The 27289-nt window shown below is 34.7% G+C and overlaps 1 protein-coding gene across 1 annotated transcript in view; it reads right to left on the reverse strand.

The window, feature by feature from the left end:
* Nucleotides 1-27289, reverse strand: part of CCT4 (chaperonin containing TCP1 subunit 4) — a 137089-nt gene that overhangs the window by 79616 nt on the left and 30184 nt on the right. Inside the window, exons 2-6 of the mRNA XM_090406863.1 lie at nucleotides 25223-25275; nucleotides 14595-14684; nucleotides 7735-7843; nucleotides 5091-5233; nucleotides 3442-3563 (exon numbers count right to left, since the gene is read on the reverse strand). Coding sequence (XP_090262989.1) covers nucleotides 3442-3563; nucleotides 5091-5233; nucleotides 7735-7843; nucleotides 14595-14684; nucleotides 25223-25275 — 517 coding nt within the window. The remainder of the gene's footprint in view (nucleotides 1-3441; nucleotides 3564-5090; nucleotides 5234-7734; nucleotides 7844-14594; nucleotides 14685-25222; nucleotides 25276-27289) is intronic.

Consider the following 27289-nt stretch of genomic DNA (forward strand, 5'->3'; position numbering starts at 1 on the left):
AAAGGTTAGTAAAACAGGTGTTTGATGGCAAGATAGTAGGAGAAAGAGAGAGAGAGAACCAGAGGAAAACCAAGGTCCAGGTGGATTGATTCAGTCAGAAGTGCCTTAGAAGCACGAAATGTTACTTATGACAATATTTGAGTGCTGACAATAGGATAGGAAATTAATAATAATATAAACTTAATCATGTAATACTGTCATAGTAACCTGAACATCCCTTGGAGGTACATATCAGGAAATTGATGATGTTGATGCTTTTTTTTTCTTTATATAAGCTGCAATTAAAATCAATATGCCTTACCTTCTGAACCACTTGATGATAAGTTATCTTCCAGACTGTAAAACATTATTTCCTATTTCCATGCATGTCTAAAAAAACTGTTAATGGTATGTAATCACTTGCACTATAATTTCCAGTGTTTTCACATTGACATATTTTATGTTTGACTATTTGATGTTGAAAGATAAAACGAAATATTATTTAAGATTTTATTATTTTATTTCATTCTATTGTGATAGATCAGAATCCTGTCTATGTTGTGAATAAATTTTATAAGGTATATTTTCAAATGAAGGGGTTAGATGGCTGGATACCCCTATCTCCATTACTGGAGTCCTCCCGTTGTTTTTCTACCTTAGCAGACTCACCACATGCTTCTTAAGTGCATTTGGTTTGCAGTTCACTGCAAGCTGCTAAATTTTGTTTCTTTTCAAATCTTTCTTAATAATTTCATTTTTAAAATAATCATTTTTATCCTGCGTAAAACTAGGTGGCAATCACATGGATTTAAAATTTGATTTCAAATCCCCCCCATAAGATCTTATATCTTCGGCATCACAGTGATATCGCAAGATAGCACTATACAATAATAATGCAGCGATGATGAAGGCTTTTGTTTTTTGTGTATTCTTTCTATGAAATTATGCTCGTTCTTGTGCTGAACATGTTAGTAATAACTGGTCTATATTCAGAAAAGAAATTCAGAATGTATTTGCAATCAATATTTGGATCTGTCCTTTGTTTCATATTGTTCTTAAACCCATCTGTAAATCTGAGGTGCATTTCCATTAGTTTGTCAGTTCAGATCTCCAACATAAATCTGCTTTCACTATTTTCTTTATGTCTGTCATCTGTTACGGCTCAAAATATTCTCAACTTCTTACTACTAGTTGGGCCAGATACAAATCTTCATTGTATGGAGGTATCTGTGGTTTAAAAGTTCACATGGCATATTCCAGTAATTGGACCGCATTTTTTAATAAGCTATATAAAACACAATGAATTAATAAAAGACCCGACAAGTTTCGTAAGTCGTTTGACTTACATCTTCAGGAGGAAAAGGTAACTTAAAGTTTAAAACACAAAGAAAAGAGAGAAATTATTAGTAATAGTTCATACTATACAGTTGTAGCCATCTAACTATTCATAAAATTAAAAATCAGAATGCAGATTCAAAACATTGCTGAGTTTAAACAATGCTGGATGATGCCACATTCTTTTTCTCTTTTCATAATTTCTCTTTTCTTTGTGTTTTAAACTTTAAGTTACCTTTTCCCCCTGAAGATGTAAGTCAAACGACTTACGAAACTTGTCTGGTTTTTTATTAATTCATTGTGTTTTATATAGCTTAATAAATAAATGTGGTCCAATTACCAGAATATGTCATGTGAATAAACCTTCATTGTCTGCATAAAACTAGATGGCAATCACATGGATTTAAAATTTCATATTTGAATTTCATGTCATCTACTGACTCTTTTTTAATCACTATTTGAGTAAGTTTATTACAGCTATTATGTAAAGAATAAACCATTGTAGAAATTTCTCTCTCTCATGTCAGATAAGATTACAACAATATAATTTTTTTGTTTATTATAAGGAGGCCACTTGTTTTGATCCTCCTTGTCCTAAACATCAGTTAACATTCAATGATCCCAGTTAGCAGCAAGATTGATAGACATGCGAATTTTGGTATGAGTTGTGATTGAAATCATTCGAGTTTTATTCCATGTGTTGATAGTGAATTGATTATGGTTACTTTTAAATAAAGTTCGCAAGTACTATTTTTATGCACCTCTGTAGCGCAATCGAAAGAACGACAGTTGCGCCCTTTGATTGGAAAAGGCCTAAGTTCGATTCTTGTCATGACGGGAGAAATCTTTATATGGATGTTTTTCAATCGAAAGTGAGTTAGCCAATCTCATAAGGAGGTAGCAGGGTTTTATCTCCAGGAAACTCGGGTTTTTCATCCCGTATACAGACAAATCGGCCCTTCAGAACCCATGCAATTTACAGACAAAAAAATACTAGCTGAGGTGGTGGTGAGCAGTAGATGGCGCTGATTGGTGGAAACGGAGAGTTGTACAATAGGTGTCCTCCCATGATGAGTCCTCGGACTCCTTGGAGGTGTCACGAATAATAATAATAGTATTTCTGTAATTCCTTTGTTAGCTATTTTGGACACTTAATTGTCTTGAAAAATTACATCTAAAAACCAGTGAAAAAAAATAAGATAGTATGTAAACCAATTTAATTCTTTAAACCATAGTTTTATATATAATTTTTTTAAGATGAACCATCTACAAGTTCCATTAAAAATTAGGCATGTTAACTGTGTCTATTCTCCCCCCCCTTTTTTATGTGTATCCCACCCACAAAAGGTTGATTTGTAAACCTATACATTGTATATATTTGTAGAATAGGCAGGGCTAAGAATTTTTTCATTTTTTATTGATTTTATATATTTTTTATTTTTACATCATCCAGAAACCCTGCTCAAGAGACCAAACATGGAACTTTTTTTCAAGACACTTCAGGTATCTGATAAATGGGGCGGTGGTCTTACATCGGGAAATAAAATTCATCTCCCAACTGCCTACTATTAATTCTATAAAATATGAGGTTGTTAAGTATCTGGATTTATTCTGTTTGTCGTATTTCCCTGATGAAAAGTACAAGTCTTTACTCATCCAACTAACTGTCCCTAGATGACAATTTTTTTTTTTATTATACTGTACCATCATAGTGCTTATTAGGACAAAACCAACAGAGAAATATCAGCACATCCTTCTCCTCTCAGTATCTGAGTGGACATCTACTAACACCTCAACAAAAGCAAAGATGGCTGCAAATTGTTTCAACAAACTTAAAGACCATACAGAGGTCTCCTCCCAGTTATCTACCTTTAATTTTTAAGCAACAACTTTAGGATTAATTTCAGCATTAATTTCTGACCATGGAAATGACTGTCTAAATAGAAGGTATTTGTGTTAGGCTGCATTGTGTTAATAATATTTACCCAACAAATAAAACTTTACAGAAAAAAGTTGTCTAACAGCTGGTTGCCTGAAATTTCATCAGAGGCTCTTGAACAAATATTATAAAATTAACAGTTAACTGCAAATTAATTTCTTTAGAAAAATAATACAAATTAAGCTTACCCTAATTTTTTAATAACTCTAATATCCCTGAGATCAACATTTGTGTCATTCGCATAATCAACAATTCTTAATACTGCATCTACTGCCATCGGTGACAACAGGCTTGAATACTGAGAGACCACCTAAAAATACCGAATAAGTGAGAAATAAACAGTACAATGCATAAGGATGTTATTTATAAATAATATAAAGCTTAACTAAAACATTAAAAGAAAAAGAATTTGAATGGGTTTTTTTAACTGTAAAATCTGAAAGTTTAAATAAAAAAGATTCTTATGATATATTACTTGACCTTCAGTCATTTTTTGTGCACCCCCACCCCAACTTCCCAATCCCAAAATGTAGAAATCACTAACTGATTTTGTTTGAAAAATGCTTGGTTATAATTTGTATAACTAATGACATCAATATGACTGACTTCACATAAGTAGTTCTTTCTCCTGACTAAACAGGTTTTGATTCAACAACAATTCTACTAATTTTAGAAACTTTAAGAACAAAACAAAGATAACACACGTCTAGTGGAAGTCACCAGGATTCTCTACCTAAAAATAACAGCTGTAACAACTCTGTGTGAAAGAATAACCAGTGCATGGTATGCTGGTCCTGACTTGCCATACAGATGACTGTAAATGTAGTTTTTATGTTGTCCATAGTAGGCTAATTTGCAGGCACAAGGAACTTCATGCAATCCAGGATGTTGAGCTGATCCTTCAGAGAACAGAGGAATGTTGCTAGCTGAACATGTGATGTGAAAGTGGTATGAAGATCTTTAGCTATTTTCAAGCAGAAGGGATCAAAGTATTTTTGTCTATTTTATATTGAGCTGTAGCCAATGGCTGAACACAAGAAGTGTCATAAAGTTAATGGAACAAACAGTCATTGGAACATAAAGCCACTGGAGCAAACAGTCCTGGTTTTGCATGTGTGTTCTGATTATGCTGGAACCCTTTGGTAATCTGGAACACTGTGACTAATGTGTCTAGAAAGAGAAGAAATTGTTTATTTCTTTTTCTATAGTAAAATGAATTAACCACGCTAACGGCCAAGACATCTATAGACATTCAAGTTATCATGGATGCGAAGTGCATATTAAAATTGTAATACCATTGATATTACATTGAAATATATGATGGATACGAAGCGTATGTGGATGCATATTTGATCCATAATGGCCAGTAAGGTGGTTAATGGACACTGGATACATGTCCTATATATCAGTTTGAGATACAGGAATGATGCACTTCAGCTGCTTCTCGTGACCAAAGCTTCATAAATATAAATGCTATGTTAGAACTTCACCATACCAAACCATCTACTACAACAAACTATTTTTGTGGTCCTTATGTACTATCCACCATAGTGAGTCAAGTGCATATGATAAAATCTTAGCAATTCATTACCCTCCCTATATGTTTCACATAATCAACTGACCTACAATTTGTGCATGGGTTATTTATAACACGGGTAACTATACCTTGCAGCCAGAAATGATAAATCGAAACAGTCAAAATGCTCAAAAATTCCTGAAACAGCTGTGCAGTTTCAGTCAAATGATTTCTGAGATAAGTTAAATTTCTTAACTGATTAACTCAGAAATAATACCTGTTACTTTATAATGAACTTGTATTTGAAATATAGTTACTTACTTTAGAATTTAAAGAAGTTCCAGCTATCTTGAGCAGAGACTCTCTATCACAAAGATCTACAGGAACTGACATTTCTGTAAGAATGTCAGCTGATTTTTTTGCAGCCTTCTGAAATGATTCAGAAACTATTGTGGGATGGATTCCTACAGTGAAAACAGAGTCATAGTATTTAATGTTTTGTCATAATTTAAATCAGAATAAACTGTTTTATAAGCAACAATCATACTGAAGGAACAAGAACTATGTTACAATATGTCTGTGAGAAAATTTAAATTAGATAAAATGCAAAAATAAATATCCAGATTCATAATAGTAGTCAACAAACCAAAGTGTGTTAACTTTTCCAAATATATACAGGCCTGTCACAGATTTCATATCCACATCCAATTTTTATACATGCAAAATTATTCTCAAAATTTCCAAATGCTCTCAATGTTGAACCAACAAAAACTAACAATGTGTGAAAAGTGAGATAAATCTAATAAAGGTGTTTTATATAGTAAACTCACACTATAGTGAACATCACTTATAAACTATGAAAAAGTTTCAGCCTAAGTCCCAGATAGAACCTATGCTATTTTAAGTTCACTGTAGCAGTGAAGACTAAATCGTCAGGATAGCAAACTGAATTTTCTGGCAAATAATATCACAATCACAATCAATACCTGGAAAGTTTCATTCTCTGAACACAGATGCACATATATTTAACTATCTACTCAGAACAATAGCAATATCTGTATTGGCATGGCAACAAATGTGAAAGGATGTCACTGGTCTTAGAGATGGTGGGGGGGGGGGGGTAAATACACGAGACTTACACCAATTGGTTGCTGAAAAACCATCAGCCCAAAATTAATATAATATATAGTATTTTTTAATTAGAATTTTAATTAATATTATGGTAGTTTAAATTAATGTTACTTTCCTAAATCTTCATAAAGAACGAAATTGGATTTTAATGGCCCATACCATTAAAAGCAAAAATAACCTGAAACCTCAGCAATGAACTTTATCCCCCCCCTCTTATGCCACATAAAGACACTTGACTTTTTTTAGAGCATCCACACCATATGCTATTTTCAACAGCAGTTTTGCCAATTTTCACGTGAAATTTGATGTTAACATGCTGCTCCAAATTTCAACCATGAGTTCACCACATCAAAAAAAAAGGATGCATGTCACGTTTGCAGTTCAAGACAACACACTATGCTAGTGTGTTTCTTTGATCACAAGGGGATAGTCCACTATGAATTCATTGAACTGGGACAAACAGTTAACCAACAATACTATTAGAGGTGCCAAAAAGATTACAAGATTCTGTTTGTAGAAAAAGACTTGAATCATTTATCACAACAATGTGCCACGCCATAGTGCACTCATCGATTACCAAATTAGGTCATCCTGCTTATTCATCGACCTTAGCTCCCTGTGATTTCTAGCTGTTTCCAAAATTAAAGACTGTGCTAAAAGGAGATCAAAAAGGAGACTTTATTACATTATACTGATATCCAGCATAATGTGATAAAGCAACTCAAAAGAGTATTACGGAAAAAGAGTTCCAGCTCTGTTTCCAAAAATGGGAACACTGTCTAAACCAGTGTATAAATGCACAAGGGGACTACTTCGAAGGCGACGGTAGCCACTAACATATAGTTCCGAACGTGGGTTTTTACAGGTGCATTCCAAGAATTAAATTGTCACACCTCGCATATACATATTAGAATACGAAATATATTATATTTTATAGTATATAAAATAATATATTATACTATATTTCATTAATTTACAGTATCAACTAATGCCATCTATCCATCATTATGTCTCTGTTCAATTAGAAAGCTGACTTGTTCACCAACTGTGCCAAAAGTTTTCCCCTGCACTCTTTTCAAGCTCATTAATAACTAGTTCATCACTTGTATCACTTCTCTCTTTGTAACTGGAAGTGAATAAATATAAAATTGATTTATGCTGAAGGTTATTTTTGAAGAGCAAACATTTCCAATGCCTGGCATGAGTGTGTTAACTGTGGATTTCAGTGAATACATTCACACCAGGCACCAGATGTGACATATATGTGCATTTCAGAGAAACCAAGGGCTGCTATGTAAAAAGGAAAAAAAAAAAAATTTTTTTTTATTTTTTTTTATTTTAGTAGTATAACCAATAATTAAGAGAAATTTGAAATTCACGGTTGATATGTTTAAATTTCTAAAGGCGTGGGTAATATTTCCACCTGTATTAATTGGAAATCTCTATGCATGGGGGGATGGCACAACTTCTATTTTCAGTAAACATATCGACGGAACATTTTTCAGATATCCACCGGTAAATTGGAAGTTGCTTTTATCGATATGCCAAAATTAGGTTTTGTGCATATAAACATTAGTGTGGGTCTCTCACAATGAATCTCTGGATCCCAAGGAGATACCATATATAATAATAATATATAATAAAAAGCATGCTTTTAAAACAAACTTTAAATTAAATCATATGTACTAGTAATGAGCACTGCTTTATAAAAAAAAATTTTTTTTAAATGCTTAAATGGTCACCTTATGCTATACTAATGAAATTTTAAAAGTTATCATTTACTGAGTGTATGGTATTTTTTTTTAAAAAAAAGGCTAATACTGTAATAACATACCTTTAGAAAGAAGTTTCGAAGCAGCATCAAGAAGACTTCCAGCAATGACAACAACTGATGTTGTTCCATCACCTGCTTCAACATCTTGTGCTTTGGATAACTCGACAAGCTAATGAATGAAAAAAATAAAACTAAAACTCTCTCTCTCTCTCTCTATATATATATATAGAGAGAGAGAGAGTGCTTTAAAATAAATGTTAATATAAAGACTGAACTATTTAGAAATGATAACACAATGGCATAACTCTAGTTATGCCACTTTAGTCAGACCCCAGACAAACAGCTAACTGCAACATGGTTTTTAATTAACTAGATGAGAAGTTCAATAAAATTAATTCTAGCCAAAAGTATTCGGTTTTTCAGTTTATTCCCTTTATATCACAGTCGAAAATTTGCACAATTCTGAGCTCAGCATAATGACAGTATAGCAGCAAACTATATGTAATGAAAATAAAACTTTATTTAGTTTCCTCCATGACAGTTATGCACTTAATCTTGAAGCTGGAAACCATATTTCTTTAACTTTAGCAATATCTTATAGATTATGACGACTTTTACTGCAAATGGTTATTACTAATAATTCCTTACCTTGTATAATAGAACACAATATAGTTCCACAAGTTAGAAATTTTCAGCATGAATGCAAATGGTTAACAATAACTAAGACATGAAAGAAAGATATATACATCCACAAATAAAAATCTTTGTCATCCCATATGAGCAATAGAAAAATAGCAGGGGAGTAAACTGTAAGATGAAAATATATTGCAGAATATGAGGAAGTAGGCATATGGAAGAAGGTATTCAGTCTATTATTCAGAAGGGAGAGTTCATTATTGTCAAGCAGTCACTCAATAACATGATCTCGTCAATTAGTGATGGCACTATGCTACAGAGTGTTGTGCCCATTAAAGTCACCCATAAGAAGTATGGGCTCAGGACTGAGTGGTAAATAAATGGAACGTACCATAACAAGAAATTTCATAGATATGCAAATTTCCCATTAACATATCTACTCCACCATGAGTAGGAACATCTCCAGTTCTGTTCTTGTGAACAGTAAAACTCCTCAAAACGTAGTCCTCACTGGGTTTTTAAACATGTTTCCTGCAGATAAAAACAGAACAGTTCATTTTCCTGCAGTAGGGCCTTGATATCATCAATATTTTGGTGAAATTCATGACAGTTCTAGTGCAAAAAAAATTCTATTGTTGTGGCTTTGTAGCTTAGAAGTATAACATCATCTGACATTAACATCTCCAATTTTGATATCAGGTTTAATACCACTTTCCTTCATAATGTGATCCATATAGATATGAAGGAAACTGGTAATAAACATGATATCAAAATTGGAGATGTTAATGTCAGCTCTTTGCTTTATGCAGATGATGTTATACTTCTAAGTAAATCCACTATGTCTGCAAAATTCCCTGACTAAATTGAATAACTGTTGTAATAGATATGGTATAAAGGTCAGAAAAAATATCAACACGAAGAGAATGAAAACAGGCAGAAACATTGAAAATATCAACTGCATTGTGAATGTAGAACCTATAGAAGAAAAACATTTCAGTTACTTAGGCATGATTTTTAGTGAAGATGGTAAATTAAATATGGAAATAGACAACAGAATCAACAAAGCTGGTATAGTAGAAAGTCAACTGAATAAATTTATATGGAATAAGAGAGAAATTAGTCAAAACACTAAATTAGCTGTATACAAGCCAGTGTTCAAACCAATTTTAACTTACTGATCTGAGAGCTGGGTTAAAATTAAAACACTTGACCAAAGACTAGACTGCAGATATGAGAATCCTGAAAAAGATTAGGGGCATGAACAGATAGCATCAATGGCAATATTATTGAAAATGAGGATATTAGGAAAGAACTTGACATTGTCAATGTCCAGGAATGCATTAGCAGATCTAATCTCAGGTGGTATGGTCACTTAAACAGAATGGGCAAGATAAGATTAGCAAAACAAGTGTTCTCTGCCAGGTTAGCTGGAAAAAGACCCAGAGGAAGACCAAAATATAGGTGGATTGATATGGTAAAAAGTGCCTCAGAAAATATAAATATATAAGATCTGATAATGTTGGAGTCTTGACAGGTAACAGATTGATTTTGAAGAAAATTGTAGATAGGAAGTTAGTAATGATTTAAATTTTTCATGTAGTACTATTATATCCTGTACACCCCTTGAGGATAAATGTCAGGAATTTGATGATGGTGATGATGAGGCTTTGTAGAATTGTCAGATTTCTGAGATGTTGAAAAATATTTAATACATCATCTGATATCAGGGATCATTTGGCGAGTTTAGCTTTCATTCACTTGATACAAAAGTATCAATTTTTTCTATGGGGTGTCTGGTGATTTTGTAAAATTCGATGTAGCTTAAAATTTTTACACGAGCTTTGCATTGTTTACAGAGGTCACCTCTAAAAAGTTTGTGTTGAAAAAATAAACATGTATAAAAGAATGTACATAATCCTAAGGAAAATATAACCTGCCAAAAAATGTAGTAAACAAGAAAGGTTAAAGTTAGTAACAAAGGAAAATGCTGTGTCACTAGAAACTATATATCTTTGTTTTAACTAAGTGCTTTGAAAAACCTTTGTTTACGTGCTCTGTATATGCCAATTGTCAAGGTCGTACTTAAAAGGGGTCGGCGCAGATCACAAGAAGTTCCAGTGTCCAAATAATCGGATTTGTGTAGTACACCAGGAGAAGAAAGAACGGGTCGGCCCAAACAGAAGATCAAGGAGTCGTGCCGAATTCTTCGGGGGCCTCAACCCTTTGTGCAAGGTCCTGGAGAATGTGAAATAAAAAGGGCTTAAAAATAACATTGATATCGGCAGTAGGAAAAAAAGTGGACACAACTATATAGCTAGGGCATGCCAGATGTCGGGGAGAAAGGGAGGCCGATCCACCTGAGGATGTTTTGATCTTGGATTTGGCTGTGGAAGATTACCGGAAGCTAATAATTGAGGAGCAGACTTCAGCACCCGGAGGAGAATTTCATTCTTCTCTGGGTGCCTTCTGAACAAGACTGCACAAGTTCCACGTGTGGGACCCCCTCGTCCAAAACCCAGGAGTGCCAGAGATCAGCATTCCGAAGCCCCGCCGAAAGTCCTTGATGAGGTAGTACAGGTGAAGCGAGACACTGCAGAGAGAAAAATCTAAGACCCGAGACGGAAGAAAGTCTAGGACTCTAGTGAAAAATCCTTGAATGTTTCTTTTATGTAATATAGGAGAAATAATTTAGATGAACCGTTAAGATATAAGGTATTAGAAATAAGCAGTGTCTATAAGAGTCCTCTGATTTTTGTTCAATTTGTGAGATAACTTGGCATAGCTAGCTAACCTCTTTGAGAGCAAACTAGAGTTTCAATAAGTTGATTTAATAAGCAGAAGTAAATGAGTAATTGTACTGTCAAGTTATTTAGTATTGAAAAGGAAAGTTTTGTTTCTTTATGCAAAAAGGTCTAACGGATAGGTAGAGAGAGAGAGTAACCTCCCTATCGTTTAATTATTGTATTAATGTAAATAAATATGTTTTGATTATATGAAAACAGAGTGCCGCCTGATCTTTTAACTTACAATGCACCGTTCCCAAATAAACATGGACCTGAGAGCGGGAAACAAATAAGGCAGTAAAAGCATAATTTAAGTACTTGAGAACCACGACTGTTTGTGTAAACTATATTGAAGGAATTTATGCTAGAGAGAGAGAAATCTACTGGCCGTATTATTGAGTCTTATGCCAAGAAAACAATACTGGTAGTGTAGTCGAAACAAAATTAATTTTCCACTATTCGTAGATGACAAATAGTGCGAAAGGCAGATAAACTTTATACGAAATAGTAAGGTCAATAAGGATTAAAGGGAGAATAATATAAAGGGCAAGGATAAAAGAATAAGTAAGAAATTACGAAAGTGCACTGCTATAAAGAATATAAAGATTAAAGGTAGAAATTAAAATAAAGCATTAAAGAAAAAATATTAAAGATAAATAAGATATTACAATGGCACAGCAGCATTAATACCCCCCAGTAGTTAAAATTACCCCCACCATTACAGTTTATCTTTCAGTGATATCCTTTCCATAATTTTCTTGATCAGTTGGTTCTCATCGAATGGGATCAATTTTGGAATTGTTTCTGGAGTGAGACCACAGGTTGTGTGAAAGTACTCCACAGAGAAGCACTCATGATTATAAAGTTCAGGTATGGTGAAATTATATGGTAGAATAGACAAAAGTTTGAGTTGCTGTTGATATTTTCTTAAGTGTTACCTTTTAAACGTATAAGGATTTCAGGACAAGTGTGGTGGTGGTAGCTAGCTTCCTCTTTGCATCCTGATATATCTTGTTGTTTTTATCTTTTAACAGTTTAGGCTTTCTTTACAGAGCAAGATTCATTATTAAGCTTTTTTACTACCATATAAGGCATAGGTGGTAGAGTCCCGACAAGCAGTTTGGAAATGTTCGTGTTTCGGACATTTAAAGCATCTTAGTGGATTAGGGATGTACATCCTAACAGGACAGTTGAGGTGGAGGATTATGTGCATAAAAAATAACGATGACATTCCTGGTTGGAACCATGTGACCATTCCTATATATCATGATGTGCCTCATACCTGTCATGCCCTGATCTTTAAGCTCTGAACATATCTCCTCATTTGGAATATCAAAAAGATCCCATTCCGATATCCCTCCTCTAGAAGAATTCATGCTCAGCGGTTTTTGTTTAATGTTCTGTAGTAACATCCCACCATATATAGTTTACCCAATTAGTCTCCACACACTAGATAACCTCAAACTCATGCTACATATAACTTGACTATTATTACTTTCATGAGTTTCTACCGTAACTGGACTCATATCATCTGTAGTACTTCCCCTACCTATCTCTTCTGTCCTTCCTGAAAATACTATGCCTTTTACACTTTGTTCCAGTTACTAAATCTGACTCTGAGACCAGGTTTCACTAATACCTATGACTACACCTTCAAAAGGCAACGAACTTAATCCCTTTGTTCCTGATGCTCCAGCATTTGTATATAGACACAACAAATGACCTCCTGGCTTTTTTTTGTATACTTTAAATTGCTATATGTGCATGGTTTCATTTTCGTTTTGACAAAAAGGTATATGAAGGCGTATACTTTTTCAAGGTATATTAAAAAAGGTAGAGCCTCTGAGCTACAGAGTCTTCCCTTTGGTTGGGAAGACCCAAGCTTGAATCTGATCTATAACGTGAGGAACCTTTATCTAATGTTTTCAATTAAATGGTGAATAAACCAGTCTCATAGGAGGATTTTTTCACCTGGAAACTTGAGTTCTTCGTCCCTCAAAACAGGAAAACCGGCCAGAAGAACACACACACACAACATACAAACATAGGACACTTCAAGAATAAGGATTATTCTTGATTAACACCTGTGTGGTGAAATGTGGGTTTATGCTTAAGTGTAAATCATGAATCAGAAATATTTGTTGAAAAATAGACAATTCCTGTTATGTTTCATCTCTCATCTCCCTTTTACCCTCTTTTACCTTGCAGGTTATGTTTCATTGTTTCTCTAATATATGAGTTTAATAAAATTTTTTTTTTATTATGAATGCAGTATACCACATAAATTTTCAAAATTTTCATTTATTTAAATGTTTACATAAAAACAGTATGGCTATTTTGATAAACTACAATATCTCTTACAGACCATCTGCAAGTGATGATGTACATCGTTTAGACAAACAGCTGAAATTACTTTGTCAGAAATCTCTACTGTCTTTCTCTGTGAAGGCAGTAGATGATTATATAGACCTTTTAATTCTTGAGTATAATATATATACTCAAGAATATATAATACAATACAGGGTGTTTCAAAAAGAATGTCCTGATTTGAAAATTGTATATCTCTGCAACCACGAACCACAAATTAATGCAACTTGTACCATGTGAACAACCTTGGCCCAGAGTTTGATATGATGACTGCTAGATACCACCACTAGTGCCCAAATAGCCACTATGCTTAGTTAATGAGAAGATGGTGTCTAGCCAACAGAAGGCGTTTTTGTGTTCTCGTATTTAGCAAGACTGAGTCCGTGATTACAGTGCAGCGTGCGTTTAGATGACGTTACGGAATTGATCCACCACTGGACAAAAACATTCGTCGTTGGTATCGACAATTTCAAGAAACAGGGAAGGAGCCCTGAACAACCACACACCTCAGAGGGGAATGTGCAACGAATTCGAGAGGCTTTTCAGTGAAGCCCGCGCAAGTCCACTCGTCGTGCTAGCAGAGAACTTACCATCCCTTGTGTGACTGTTTGGCGTGTTATGACGATGTTTGCTTATGAAGCCATACAGATTGCAACTGGTGCAAGCTCTTCGTGTAGGTGACAAAACAGATTTTTGTGCTAATCTATTAGAGAGCATGGAAGACGACACCTTCCTACAAAGGTTGATTTTTAGTGATGAAGCAACCTTTCATCTAAGCGGTAAAGTTTTGGTAATTTAATTTGTAACTGTACCACATTTTCATTATTAAATATAATTATTTGAAATTGAGGGGGTCATTCTTTTTGAAACACCCCATAATGTTATTACAAAATGACAATTATCATTTTTAAATAGCAGGCTCTCAACTACTGCTAAGAGTTATAGTTTGTATATTTCATATAACTTCTTGTTATTTTATATATTAAGTTGTCCAATTTAAACTAAAATATATAATAAATTTTATATATCACGAATAAAATCTCACAAAATTTGCCTTAGAGACAGGCACACAAAGATATCACAACAAATTCATGAAAACTAAAAAGGGAGAACAAATTAGAAAATATACATTACCATCTTAGCTGAAGGATGTAGCACTTGCATTTGCTTCAATATAGTAGCTCCATCATTAGTTATTGTAACATCACCATTAGATGCTTGAATCTAAAAAGAAAATAATAAATTAATGTAATCATGAAAAGAATAAAAATTTTCAGCAAGCTTAAGTCGCAGCAAAAGTAATATCCATCAATCAATGCTAAGAGAAAACAAAATGTTCTTTATCAGCAATGAGTGAAAACTATCACTTGTGCTGTAACTTTTATTAGGTCATGAAGTCTTGCCACCTATTTAAAAATCTGAAACTTCTTGTTATTTTATATATTAAATTGTCCAATTTAAACTAAAATATATAATAAATTTTAGCAAATATCATGAATAAAATCTCACAAAATTTGCCTTAGAGACAGGCACACAAAGATTTTCAGCAAACTTAAGTCACAGCAAAAGTAATATCCATCAATCAATACTAAGAGAAAACAAAATGTTCTTTATCAGCAGTGAGTGAAGACTATCACTTGTGTAATAACTTTTATTAGGTCATGAAGTCTTGCCACCTATTTAAAAATCTGATGCTCAAATACTGATCATAAAACAACTAATGAAAGTGGACATTAAAGCATATTTAATAAACACATCTTAATAGCATATTTTGAAATAATATTAATTATAATGAATTCTCTCAATAATTCTGATTTGAGACGTTATGTTATTTAGGTAAGTAGCTAAGTTAACTGTTATGTAAAACAAAATTGATAACATTAATAATTCATCAAGTAAATAAACATTACACGTTCTTTGACTACTTAGATACAAAGAACTATAATAAACAACCTAATGATATAAAATCTAAAACATCAAATTATGTGTTCAAAATTTTGAGAGTCTACCTCATGTAATTTAATAATGTTAATATGTATAGCAAACCATCCACTGTAACAAATTATTCCTGCAGTTCCTGAGTTGACTATAGTGAGTTGATTGCATTTTAAACATACAGCATGAAAGTGTACTAGAAACTGTTATATTTATAATAATATATTATAAATTGTTATAATATATTAACATTATATGTTATTTTTTATATTTACAAGTCAATACTATATGCTATTAAGTGTTATGTATGTTGTGATCATTTTCAAAATGATCTCTCTGATACAGTCATTGGATTTTAAACTGTTGACTTTGCTTATATTTTGATAATGTTGGCTAAGACTATGGGGAGGGGGGGGTGCATGCACGTGCACATACTTTTTTTTCTGTTCTTTTTATTCCTATCTTTTTTAGTCAGAGTTATTTAAAAGTCAAAGCCAGATAACTGGACAAAGACCTCTAATGCTGCCTGTAAGGAATATGGAAAAATCCTTACCCTCTTATGGTGTATACCTCATTATTAGGTATCCACTCAGATATTCAATAACAAAGACTAGCTGATAATTTGGGAATTAAATCACCAAATTACATCCTGTGTTTATCTTGACCACAGACAAATATGATCGCACTATATGATCAAATGTCCTGCCAGCTGGGATAATGTTCTGTTAAACAAGGTCTACACCCTGCTGTTTTCATCAGAATACAAATTAAACAGAAATGAAGACAGGAATTGGGTACCATCAACTCAGCTTATGAAGCATCAATGGAAAAAAGATGGAGTTATTAAACTGTGTTACTGAGACAAAGAGTAAAACAGGCGAGATACTGCTATATAATTGCTTAAAGATATCACATTCAGACAAATGATCAGAGAAAGGAAGGCGTAACTATGGTATTCAACACTAAACATGAATACTCTTCTTGAATGGTAGGAAATTTCAAGTACATGTAGACAAATATCAAAATGGAAAATTAACAATGAGCCTTATTAGTATCTATGGTCCCACAGAAGGAAGGGAAGAAGTAGAATAATTTAAGTCATTAGAGAGGAGAGATGATATAAAGAAAATGCTCATTTTTATTAAAAACCTAAATAGTAGCACGGAAAATGAATCTCAAACATACAGAAATGTTATGGGAAAACGAGGACTCATGAAGTTAGAGACACTTCAGCTACCTCTAACTTCTTGTCAGGAACTTTCAGTAATTTAATTGTATTTTTTAAGGAAATTATAATATGGATGAATATTAACTACAATACAGTAAAACCCCGAAGTTACACGGTAGGTGGAACCAACAAAAAGCGCATAAATTGAATTCGCGTAACTCGGGGTATAATTTTGCATGTGATTTATATATACAAACATACAACTGGGACCGAAGGTTTACAAAAACACCTATATTTTTTAAGAAATATAATCATAATTGTAGTTTTTCGTACATAAAAAAAAAAAGTTATTTCGATGTCGATGGTTTCATAAAATCTAATAGATTCGTCTGGTGGCATAATGTCTTTTTCTTGTCACGCAAAATTTCTTCATAGCAAGTTGATTTTTTTATTCCTTGCCTTGTGGCTACAATTCGTTCCTCGTTAGAATCTATGTCCTTCAAAATCTGTAAAACTTTCTTTTATGATTGTTCTTACTGTGAATTCCTGTAGATCGAACTTCTTTGCTAGCTCACAAATTTTCATTCCGCCTTCAAAATCCTTAATAATGTTGAGTTTTGTTTCCAAAGTCAATGTTTTCTTGCTAGCTGTAGAAGAATTGGACTTGCTTCTTTTGGATGACATTATTATTTTTTATGTGATAAATTTTTATCAAGAACATAACATTAAACAATCGCAAGGTTTATAGACTATAAAAATTGTGTATGAATGGAGACCGCACGAAACACACCAGTGCGACACTGGCGAATGCGGCCGGCGCCTGAAAGATATGACTAGTGGTGAGGCGTGAAGCAGGACGGGAATACGTACATATAAGAAACCGCGTAACTCCGGAATCGCGTGAGTCAGGGTATGACTGTATTAATATTCTGGCAAAGTCAAATTGTCATCATCAGGGAACACAGAAAAATATCTAGTACTTTAGGCTTACTTTTGGTTGCTATGCTTCAACCTCATTACTCAGCGTAGTGCCTGTAGGCACACATCATATCGTACAGTTAACTCTCATTATATGTGGGGTTGTGTTCTCAAGAATTGCTGTGTATATCGAAAACATGTAAAAGAGGAGGCTTATAACATGGAATAATAGAGATTGTGTTCCAAAACCAGCTCTATTCCGATCTATTGAGATTAATTTAATCAAAAATGCACCTATTTTTAATACATATTAAGGCATAAGAGTAAATCTCATGATAAGAATGAAGGAGAATTTGATGAGTTGTTGCAGGACAACTTACTCAAGCAGCATGTGAAAGAAGGTACTCAAGGTCAGAGTGTTAGATTTGTTCATAGTGTCAGAACAAGCCTCAGTTTGGAATGTGACTTTTATTTTGATCATGTAATAGGACACACCGTACTTTACTGGTAAGTCTAATTATATAGATTTTCCAATTAGGACAAAGATGGAAATTATGACAAACTCAGCAGAATACTATCTTTTGTTCCATGTTAACAGTGTGAATGGGAGAGATCAGCAATGCATGGGAATGTTTGAAATAAGTGCTTAAATGAGGCAGTATCTGAATGTATCCCTATTCGATGAAGAATATTGTGAGAATAAGAGTGAGAGGAATCATGAAATATATAAAGAACAGGCAAGAAAAATTAGAAGTATTGTACAGAAAGATAAACTGGAGTATGAAAAGAAATTGGCTATTGAGACTAAAGACAATCCAAACTATAATTAAAATGAAATATATATTGATCTTTAATTGACCATGACTTATTAATGTTACTCCATTTTCTCTGTACTAGCCACTTTGAGTTTTCTCTTACCATTACAAGCTCTGAAGAAGCCGAACAGCCCAGTTGGTGAAACTTGTTGGCATTAAATGTTTATAAATCATGGTCAATCAAAGATCAATATATATTTCATTTTAATTATATGTTTGAATGATCAAATATAAATCTCAACAACAATTAAAAATAATTTTATCATTGATTGAATGCAGATTAGACTCTTGTGTCAGAAACTGATGACACTACTCAATTAATGAGTGCTCAATCTGCTAAGATGTGCAGATGCTGCTACCTCTACATTTGGCAATAGGGACAGATGAAATAACAGCAGGTATGCTAATAGAGTATTCAGCCGAAGTGGCTAGGCCTTTGACATGTTTGTATAATTTAATTCCATTCAAAATTAAATGGAATGCAAAGACGGATGTGCTTAACTACCAACCTATCAGTATCTCTGGTGTGGTAGTGAAGATTTTAGAGAAGTTGGTTAGAATTTGCATGTAGAAATAGGTTGACAGACAAGCTACACTTTGCAAAGAACAGGTTTGCTAAAGGAAGGTCAGTCATGTTTTAGCAATTTGCTGATATTTTATAATATGTTATAGATGAGTTGGATAAAGGGAATGGACACACTACAATGTGGTTGGACTTTGCTAAGGCATCTGGCAGAACACCACCTGAAAGGCTGTCACAGCTCAAGAACATGGGATTGAAATATAAATTCCTGACTTGGATAAATGGTTGGCAGACAGGCATCAGAAAGTGGTATATGGTGGGCGGGTGTGAATCTGCCAGATCCCCAGGGATCAGTCTTTGGAGCACTGTTGTTCAATCTATACGTTAATGATATTGGGAAGGATTTGACAGATGTTCAACTTTTTGCTGATAATACAACAGTAGGCTGGGAAATTAGAGATTCTACTGGTATCTGGCACTTCCAGAATAATTTGAATAGGCTGTAAAGCAGGCAATGACAATTCGAAGTTAGTAGGTGTAAAGTTATGCATGTTGACGTGATGAGATTTCCAATGCTGTATTATATTTGCAGGGTTATGCTACAAGAAAGTGATGAGGCTAAGGATCATGGAGTTATGGAGGATGGGAATTTGAAATTCAAAAGTCACATAACAAACTGCAAACTCAGAGGATAACTGTGATGTTGAAACGAACATTGCCATGTAAGGATAAGGAAGTCATTTTGCTCCTTTATAAGGCCTTGATACAACAACATCTGGGCTATTGTGTGCATATTTTTAAGACATGTATGTGGAATGAAGGAAGAGGATGACAGGTTGGTGAGTCTGAAACTGAACTATATATGAAGGATGACCAACAACTGTCAGTATTTGTGCATGATTAGAGGGAAGTAGAAGAATAGTGGTGACCAGTTCATTGGAGCAATACCCACTGAAATGACCAAATATAAATATTTGGTCATTTCAGTGGGTCTCCAATGAACTGGTCACTACTATTCTTCCACTTCCCTCTAATCATGCACGAATACTGACAGTTGTTGGAATGACCAAATATAAATATTTGGTCATTTCGGTGGGTCTTGTCTAGAGAAAAGAAAATGCAGAAATATAGCGCGCGCGCGCACACACACACACACACACATATATATATATTGAAAAGTGAATGGATTCTGAAAACAATCAAACATTCTGAGATTCTGATTAGAGGTTTTTGGTGTATCATCCCACAAATGAGACCAGTATTGTAATTTAAAAAAAAAAATTTTCTTTTAAATCTGGTCCACATACAAAAGGCCACAAGAGCTATAGCACACTAGTGCCATGTGTGGGCAAAAGGAATAGAAGAAAGGAGAGAAAGGAGGAGTATGTTCACATTTTGCTCGAACAGTTGAGGGTTGTAATCTTTGGGGAAAGCAGAATGGGAGAGACTGTTCAAAAGGACAGAAGTAGATGGAATAAAACATGAGGCAGTAAAGTTGGTTCAGTGAGTTTTAAGATGGACTGTAAAATGGTGTTGGTAAGCAGTGGCTCTTGTTTTAATGATTCTGGAGGAGAGTGGAGGAATAATAATGGCCATTTCAACAAAGCAATGTCCATGAAAGTATCTGAAGAGGCACAAGGCAGAAACTGAATGTCTATGAGAGAGAGAGAGAGAGAGATATTGAAGTGGGTCTGTCAGAGAGGGATCATTAATTAGCTGGAATGCACTCTTCTAGATAGAATCGAGCAATCTTAGAGAGAGGATTTTGGTACACCACACCAAATATGGGAGCAATATTCCATGGCTGGACAGATTTGGGATTTGTATAATTAGAAGCTGTGAAGGAGTCTGTTGACATTTTGCTTGAACAGCTGAGGGTTGTAATCTTTGAGGAAGGCAGAATGGGGAGACTGTTCAAAAGCACAGTCACCCCCCCCCATGAAACAGTGTCGTGTGAAAAAGTACACCAAGTTTTTTTGGCAGTTGCAGAAGGCATACTTGAAATATGGTTGTGCCAGGAAAGATCAGAGGTGCAAGTCAGTCCAAGAAGAGAAATATAATCGTGTCTGGATATCTCAGTATTACTGAAGGTAAGGTAGAGGAGGGATGCGAGCTGCTTCTTGTGAGAGATCAGACAGAACTGAGTTTTGGTGGCATTGAAGTTCATAAGGTTGTCCTTGCCCCAGTGGGATATAGCTAGGAGATCTGACTTAAGGTCTCTGGTTCTGATAAATCTTGAGGACTCTAATACTGGAGCACTGACAGGTTTGTCGAATGAAAACGAGAAATGGAGTGTACTCTCATCAGCAAAAGCTAGCTTTGGATAGGATTGGAAAGTCTATGAGAGCAGGTTGTTTATATACAAGAGGGGAGTGGGTGAAAGAACAGAACCCTAGGGAACTCCTGCATTGCTGGGGAAATTTGAGGAGAGTAAACCACCCACCATGGCATGTAGTGAATGACCAGTGAGGAAGTTGGCAATCCATTGAACTGGGTCTGTCAGAGGAGGATCATTAATGTGCCAAATCTGATCAAGTGCCTTTGAAATGTCATGGGCAATCACGTGATTTTCTCCATAGCTTAGTCCAGAGGTGGGTGGTGAAAGCAAGATCAGCTGTAGATTGTGAATGGCAGAATCCATACCACAGATCACCGATTAGTTGGTATGTCTCTAGATAGTTCAAGAGTTGGTTGTCGATGACCTTTTCCATAATTTTTTGAGAGAATAGAAGTGAGAGCAACTGGATGATATTTAGTTCGTTGACTTTTATCACCTTTCTTTGGGATGGGCTGGATGTGGACCTGTTTCCGTGTTGTTGGGTAGATGCCAGTTGAACAGGTGCTAGTTCAAGGATAATTTTTTAACACAATAAGTGGGATACCATCAAGATCAGATACCTTGTTTGTGCTCAGGTTGTTAAGGATTCTTCGGATTGCTTTTTGTCAGAATACTATGGGAAACAGGGAGCCACTCTTTGTGGAGTGGAGGGAACTTTGCCTAGGTCATCAATGAAGGAATTGGAAGAGAAGAGTGATGCAAGTTGGCCTAGTCTTTTGGTGAGGTGACTACAGTACCATCCAGATGTCAAAGTGGTAGAAACCTGGGTGGACAGAAGTTGTACCCAATACCCTTATCAAGGGACCAGAAGGAGGCAACTGCTATTTGGGCAGTTGCCTAAAGTTTTTTTGCCTAAAGGAGAGTTTGCTGCATTTGTCCATTTTAAAGTCTGACTTGGACATGATTCTTTTACAATGGTTGTGAGCTGTAGTGTAGGCAGGGTGAGCAGATGGAGGTTTGGTCTTGAGCCATTCATGGCAAGCAGAGGTTTTTTTCTTTTACAGCATTGGCACACACTTTTTTTTTTTTTGAGAACCAAGGCTTGGATGGTGGCTGAGAGTTTAGACTGGAATAGCGACGGAAAGCCTTCATTAATGTGAGGATAATTTCTGTTATTCGGCCTGAGCTGGTGTTTGGATCATAAGAACTGAAGCAGTAGTTGGACCATGGGAAGGAAGAATAGAAGTCACGGCAGTCCTCCCAGTTGGCACCCTTGTAGTGTCCAAGGACACGAGACTGTGAACGTGGGTGTAGGTTGTTCTGCAACAAAAGAGATTTGTATGAGGTTGTGATCCAAGTTTCCAAGAGAAGAACTGACAATCACAGTATATCTGGAAGGGGAGCTTGTTAGGAAGAGGTCAAATGTGTTGGCAAATTGGAGGGAGTTGTCTGTTATTCTGGTGGGAAGATGGATGATCTGAGATAGGTCATTACTGATGACAAACACCTCAGCATCCATGCCTGGTTGATCAGTGAAACTGGAGAAGGGGAGCCAATATGAGTTGTGGACTGACGTCCCCAAGAAGGATGACCTCACTATTTGGGGTACTTAGATTGCAGAAAGTTGAGCTTTAGAGAGAGAGAATTAAAGAGGTCAGAGTGGTTGACGGAGCTTGGAGATTTAGGATTTATAAGAAGCTGAGCAGAAGAGAAGCTAATGGTTAGAACACATATAAATACTGAGCTTTTTCGTGGCTATACACATGATGTATTTATGCTAAGATAGGCTGGATGTGAAAGTCAGCCCAAGAACAGAAAAGTGATTCTGAACAAAATATTATCAAAAGTGAAGTAGAGTAAGCAATGGACTTTATTCAGGGAAATAAGGGATCTTGTTTTGGCAGCATAAAAATTTACTAAATTATCTTTACACCACTCAAGGATGGCTAGAAGGTTGGTGTTTAAGGCAAAGCCAATAGAAAACATTGAGCCTTCAGTCATCCACAGGATGAGAGAGAAAGAGGTGGAAACATTCTATGGTAGAATGTTTTGCCCAACAGCCTTGGCAAAAGACCAAAGTAAGCTCAAAAGAATAAAGGAAGCTCAAGAAATGGGTAGTAACCATAGAGGAATAACATTATTGGATCACTGTGCAAAGATTTATGAAAGGATAATGGTAACAAAAATAAGAGATAAAATACAGAAGGGATGGAAAGACAATGAAAATTTGGAAAAAATCTATTTATGGCATGTTCTGGTCTGAAAAAATCCTTTGATGGTACAATGGGAAAAAGTCTGGGAAAGTTTGGAAAAGATAGGCATAGAAAAAGAAAAAATAGTCATAATAAAAATATTTTGATATAAAGTGTATGTTTATATTTCTGATGGTAAAGTTTAGACTAGGAGATAATGAGGATTTCATCACATCAAACTTTTTTTTTTAACATTGTAAGTGGTCTACTTTGGGAAAGTGAGGTTCCACTGACATGCAAGCTTTTGATTAACAAAAGTTACTTTTGCCCATTTTGACTTGTACAGCAGAAACATGGAGATCAACTAAAAGAGACATGAATAGAATACAAGCAATGGAAAGGAAAGTTTTAAGGACAATGTTGACAAAACAGGGAAAGATAGAATAAGAAATGTGGACATTAGGAAAAGTTTAGGACTAAAAAGTGTTGAAGAAATGCTTATGAAGTCTCATTTGAAGTGATTTGACCATCTAATGAGAATAAATTTAGAAAAAATACCAAAAAAAGAATGCATGAAATAAAATTTGAGAGGAAGAAACCAGGAAGACCATGGAAAAAGTGGAGAGACAAGAGATGATCTCGAAAAAAGAAACCTGAATTGGTACATGACCGTGAAGGAAGAATTGAGGAGGATAGAAAGAAATGTAGAGATTTGATCTTCCTGACTTGACAGTTTCTATTGGAACAGTTGTTGTCATTCATTTAGTTAAGGAATCCAAAGGAAAGTTGTACCTGATTTATTTAAGAGTATATCATCGTTGCATAAAGTAAAGAGTTGAGATTAATAATTCCAATTTTGATATCAGGTGGAATGCGACTTTCCTTCATAAAGTTGATCACTATAGATGCTGAATAACAGTACAGAATGTGGACTCTAACTAATACCTAATTTTATATCAAACCAACTTCTTATACCTCCTTCAATTCTAACTTTTTATTGTGACTCCCATCCATGAAAGGTTCATAAATATATAGTACATTAGTATCGTAAGTAAGTTAAGGATATTTTGTCTATTTTTATTAATTTATTTTATTGTAGTATTGTTAATTATTTTTTACATAATCCAAAAACTCTGCTCTAGAGACCACAAACGGAGAACTTTTTCAAGCCACTTCATGCCTCCAATAAGCATGACAATGGTCTCACTGGGTTATGAAATTCATCTCCTACAAACATCCATGCCTGCAGGGAGATTCGAACCCATGGCCTGTTGGCTGGAGAGCAGACATGTTAACTATTTGGTAAACTACTTACAACTCAAATACACTGCTTGATAATTGTAGAATTCTGAACAGCTTTTCTCTTGGCAACTTGTTATATGCCTTTTTCAGATCTATAAAAACTTCAACACAGATCCTTGTTATACTCTAGTAATTTCTCAACTATTCATCTTTAAGCAAAGATCTAGTACTGACAACCTCTATTCAGCCTAAACCCAGTTTTGTTCTTCCCCAAGTTTTCCTTCCACAAATTTTCTTATCCTCTTCTCAAGTATGCTTGCATAAATCTTACTTGGTATACTCAGTAGGGAAATTTTTCTGTAATTCTCACATTCAATTTTATTTCCCTTTTTTTTATAGCTGAGCACTGTGAGAGGCCTACTCAAATTCAATCATCTGGAATTCAACCTTCTGAGCAGGAGGATTTTTGAATTATGCATGCAGCCACTAAAATTTTTATACTTTCCACATATGAGCATTTCATGTTGAATATCATTTACTCCAGCAGCGTTTCCACATTCCAGACTACTGATGGCTTTTTCTACTTTATATATTTATGTGTACCCCTGAATGAATCGAAAATCTAAATTACACTTGAATTTAAAAATAAATTACTTTAGGAGAAAGCTGATACCATTCAACATATACTTACCATTTTGTCCATACCTCTTGGTCCTAAGCTGGTTCTAATGGCATCTGCAACAGCTAATATAAGCAAAACAGAAAAAATTACATTCAGCTTTCAATATCATTAATTAAAATTATGCAGCATCAAAGCAAACTATGCAAAAGAGAATAATTTAGAATATTGTTATAAGAAGTCATTGCAGTTAAAAATAAAGAAATAACATTTCTTTAAAGAAATGTTATTTCTTTAAAGAAATCACATAACTCATTATGTGATGTGAAACAATACTATACTTAAGTAAACAAGCATACGGACATAACAATGTGTCAAGATATACAAATAAAGAAAATGAAAGAATAATTTGGTGCTAATTAATTACTGTAATAGACAAGGAAATTACCAAGCATGCTTTTAATCATATTTCAGTAAGTCCCATGAGTAAAACTTTAAAATGGTGTTTTTAATTTATATATAAAAATAAAAAAATACATATAAAATAAAAGAGAGAGAGAGAGAGAGAAGGAACAAACCAGTTGACACATTACATGAACAACTAGATGTTATAGTCCTTGGAAGAAACAGTATTAGAAAGGACATTCCAAACAGGCAAATGAATGAAACATGAGAATGAGAAGTTCTTTGATAAATTTGAGGATGGATTCTATATGGATGGTAACAATCAGACAATCAGCTGTTGGTGTTTTTAAAAGTTTAAAGGAGAGTGGTGGAATGATGGCTAGTTTGGCAGACGTGTCAATGAAAATTCCTATACAAAAGGTGAAAGGTAGACACAGAACAAACAATTGGAGCAGGTGAGTGAGTGAAAGAAAAAGTTTCCTGGTGAAAGTCTGATAACCATAATAGTAACGATGATGATAATATGAATAATAATATTATTATTATATTAATAATACACTTGTGTCCAAAACTGACAATTCTGAGTAGAAAGCAAGTATACACATTCAAATTTTCGAATTGTGTGCAAAGGGGTCACGTGGTAGCACTCAACAGGATAAAAGGCAAAAGGCTGTGCTAAGCAAATTGTGTTTGAAGGAAGCTCTTTTTGTGAAGGAATAAAGTTACAAGCTTGGATATCTGTAATGTCGCAAATGCATCATCTAGATTCTAGTTGGTTTCATGCAGGGAAGAATTACTGGAAATTTTGAAGAAGGCTGCAGAATTACTAATATTGCAGAGAGTTCGTAATCTCACATAGCATTGTATCCAGGCTCTGGGCAGTGTTTCGAATAATGGAATGTGTTCCAGACGTTTGCTAAGAGGTTGCACTTGCTCTATCACAGAGAATGAAGACAGATTTTTGGTTACAGCAGCAAAATGTAATCAATGCAATATGATAGGTCAGCTTGCAAGGTGACTCCATTCAAGCACAAGTAAGTGAATATCACGACAAACTGTGGCAAGATGTCTGTGACAAGTAGGCCTACACACCCAATGGGCATAGTACTCTGCATCCTTTATCCACAGCTCATCGTATAGAGCACGTTTTCAATGGTGTTGTATCTATAAAAATTAGACAAGACACCAATGGGCTAATGTACTCTTTACAGATGACAGTAGTTTTAGTCTTTCCTCTGGTTCTAGATGACACTTGATCTAGCTTGAAAGTGGTACTGCTTACCATCATGAGAATGTTCTTGAAAGGGATAGATACAGTGGTGCTGGGGTCATGGCATGGAGAGTCATTATGCTTAATGGATGCAATGAGCTACAAGTGCTGGGATTATGACTGGTGAACGATGTTACAGCAAAGTTCTTCAACTTCATGTTCAATTGTTCTATGGTGCTGCAAGCAAAGAATTCATTTTTATGGATGGCAATTCCACACTAAATTGTACACTAGTAGTGGAGATACTATGGGGGGGGGGGGGGAAATAGCATTGGAGCAGGAAGATGTTAAAAAGAATTTGATTTTGAGAAAATGTTAAAAGGGCTTATCTGAGACTGTGTGATAATTTTTTAAATAGAATGAGATGAAAAATAAGTAAAATGGAAAACAAAGTTAAAAAAGTAAATAAGGATCTAGAAACGGGGAAAAAATAATAATATGAAATAAAATAAATAATAATATGC

Source organism: Typopeltis vanoorti, chromosome 17 (genome assembly GCF_054136105.1).
Source record: "Typopeltis vanoorti isolate ZY-2024b chromosome 17, IOZ_Tvanoo_1.0, whole genome shotgun sequence".
Classification (NCBI taxonomy): domain Eukaryota; kingdom Metazoa; phylum Arthropoda; class Arachnida; order Uropygi; family Thelyphonidae; genus Typopeltis; species Typopeltis vanoorti.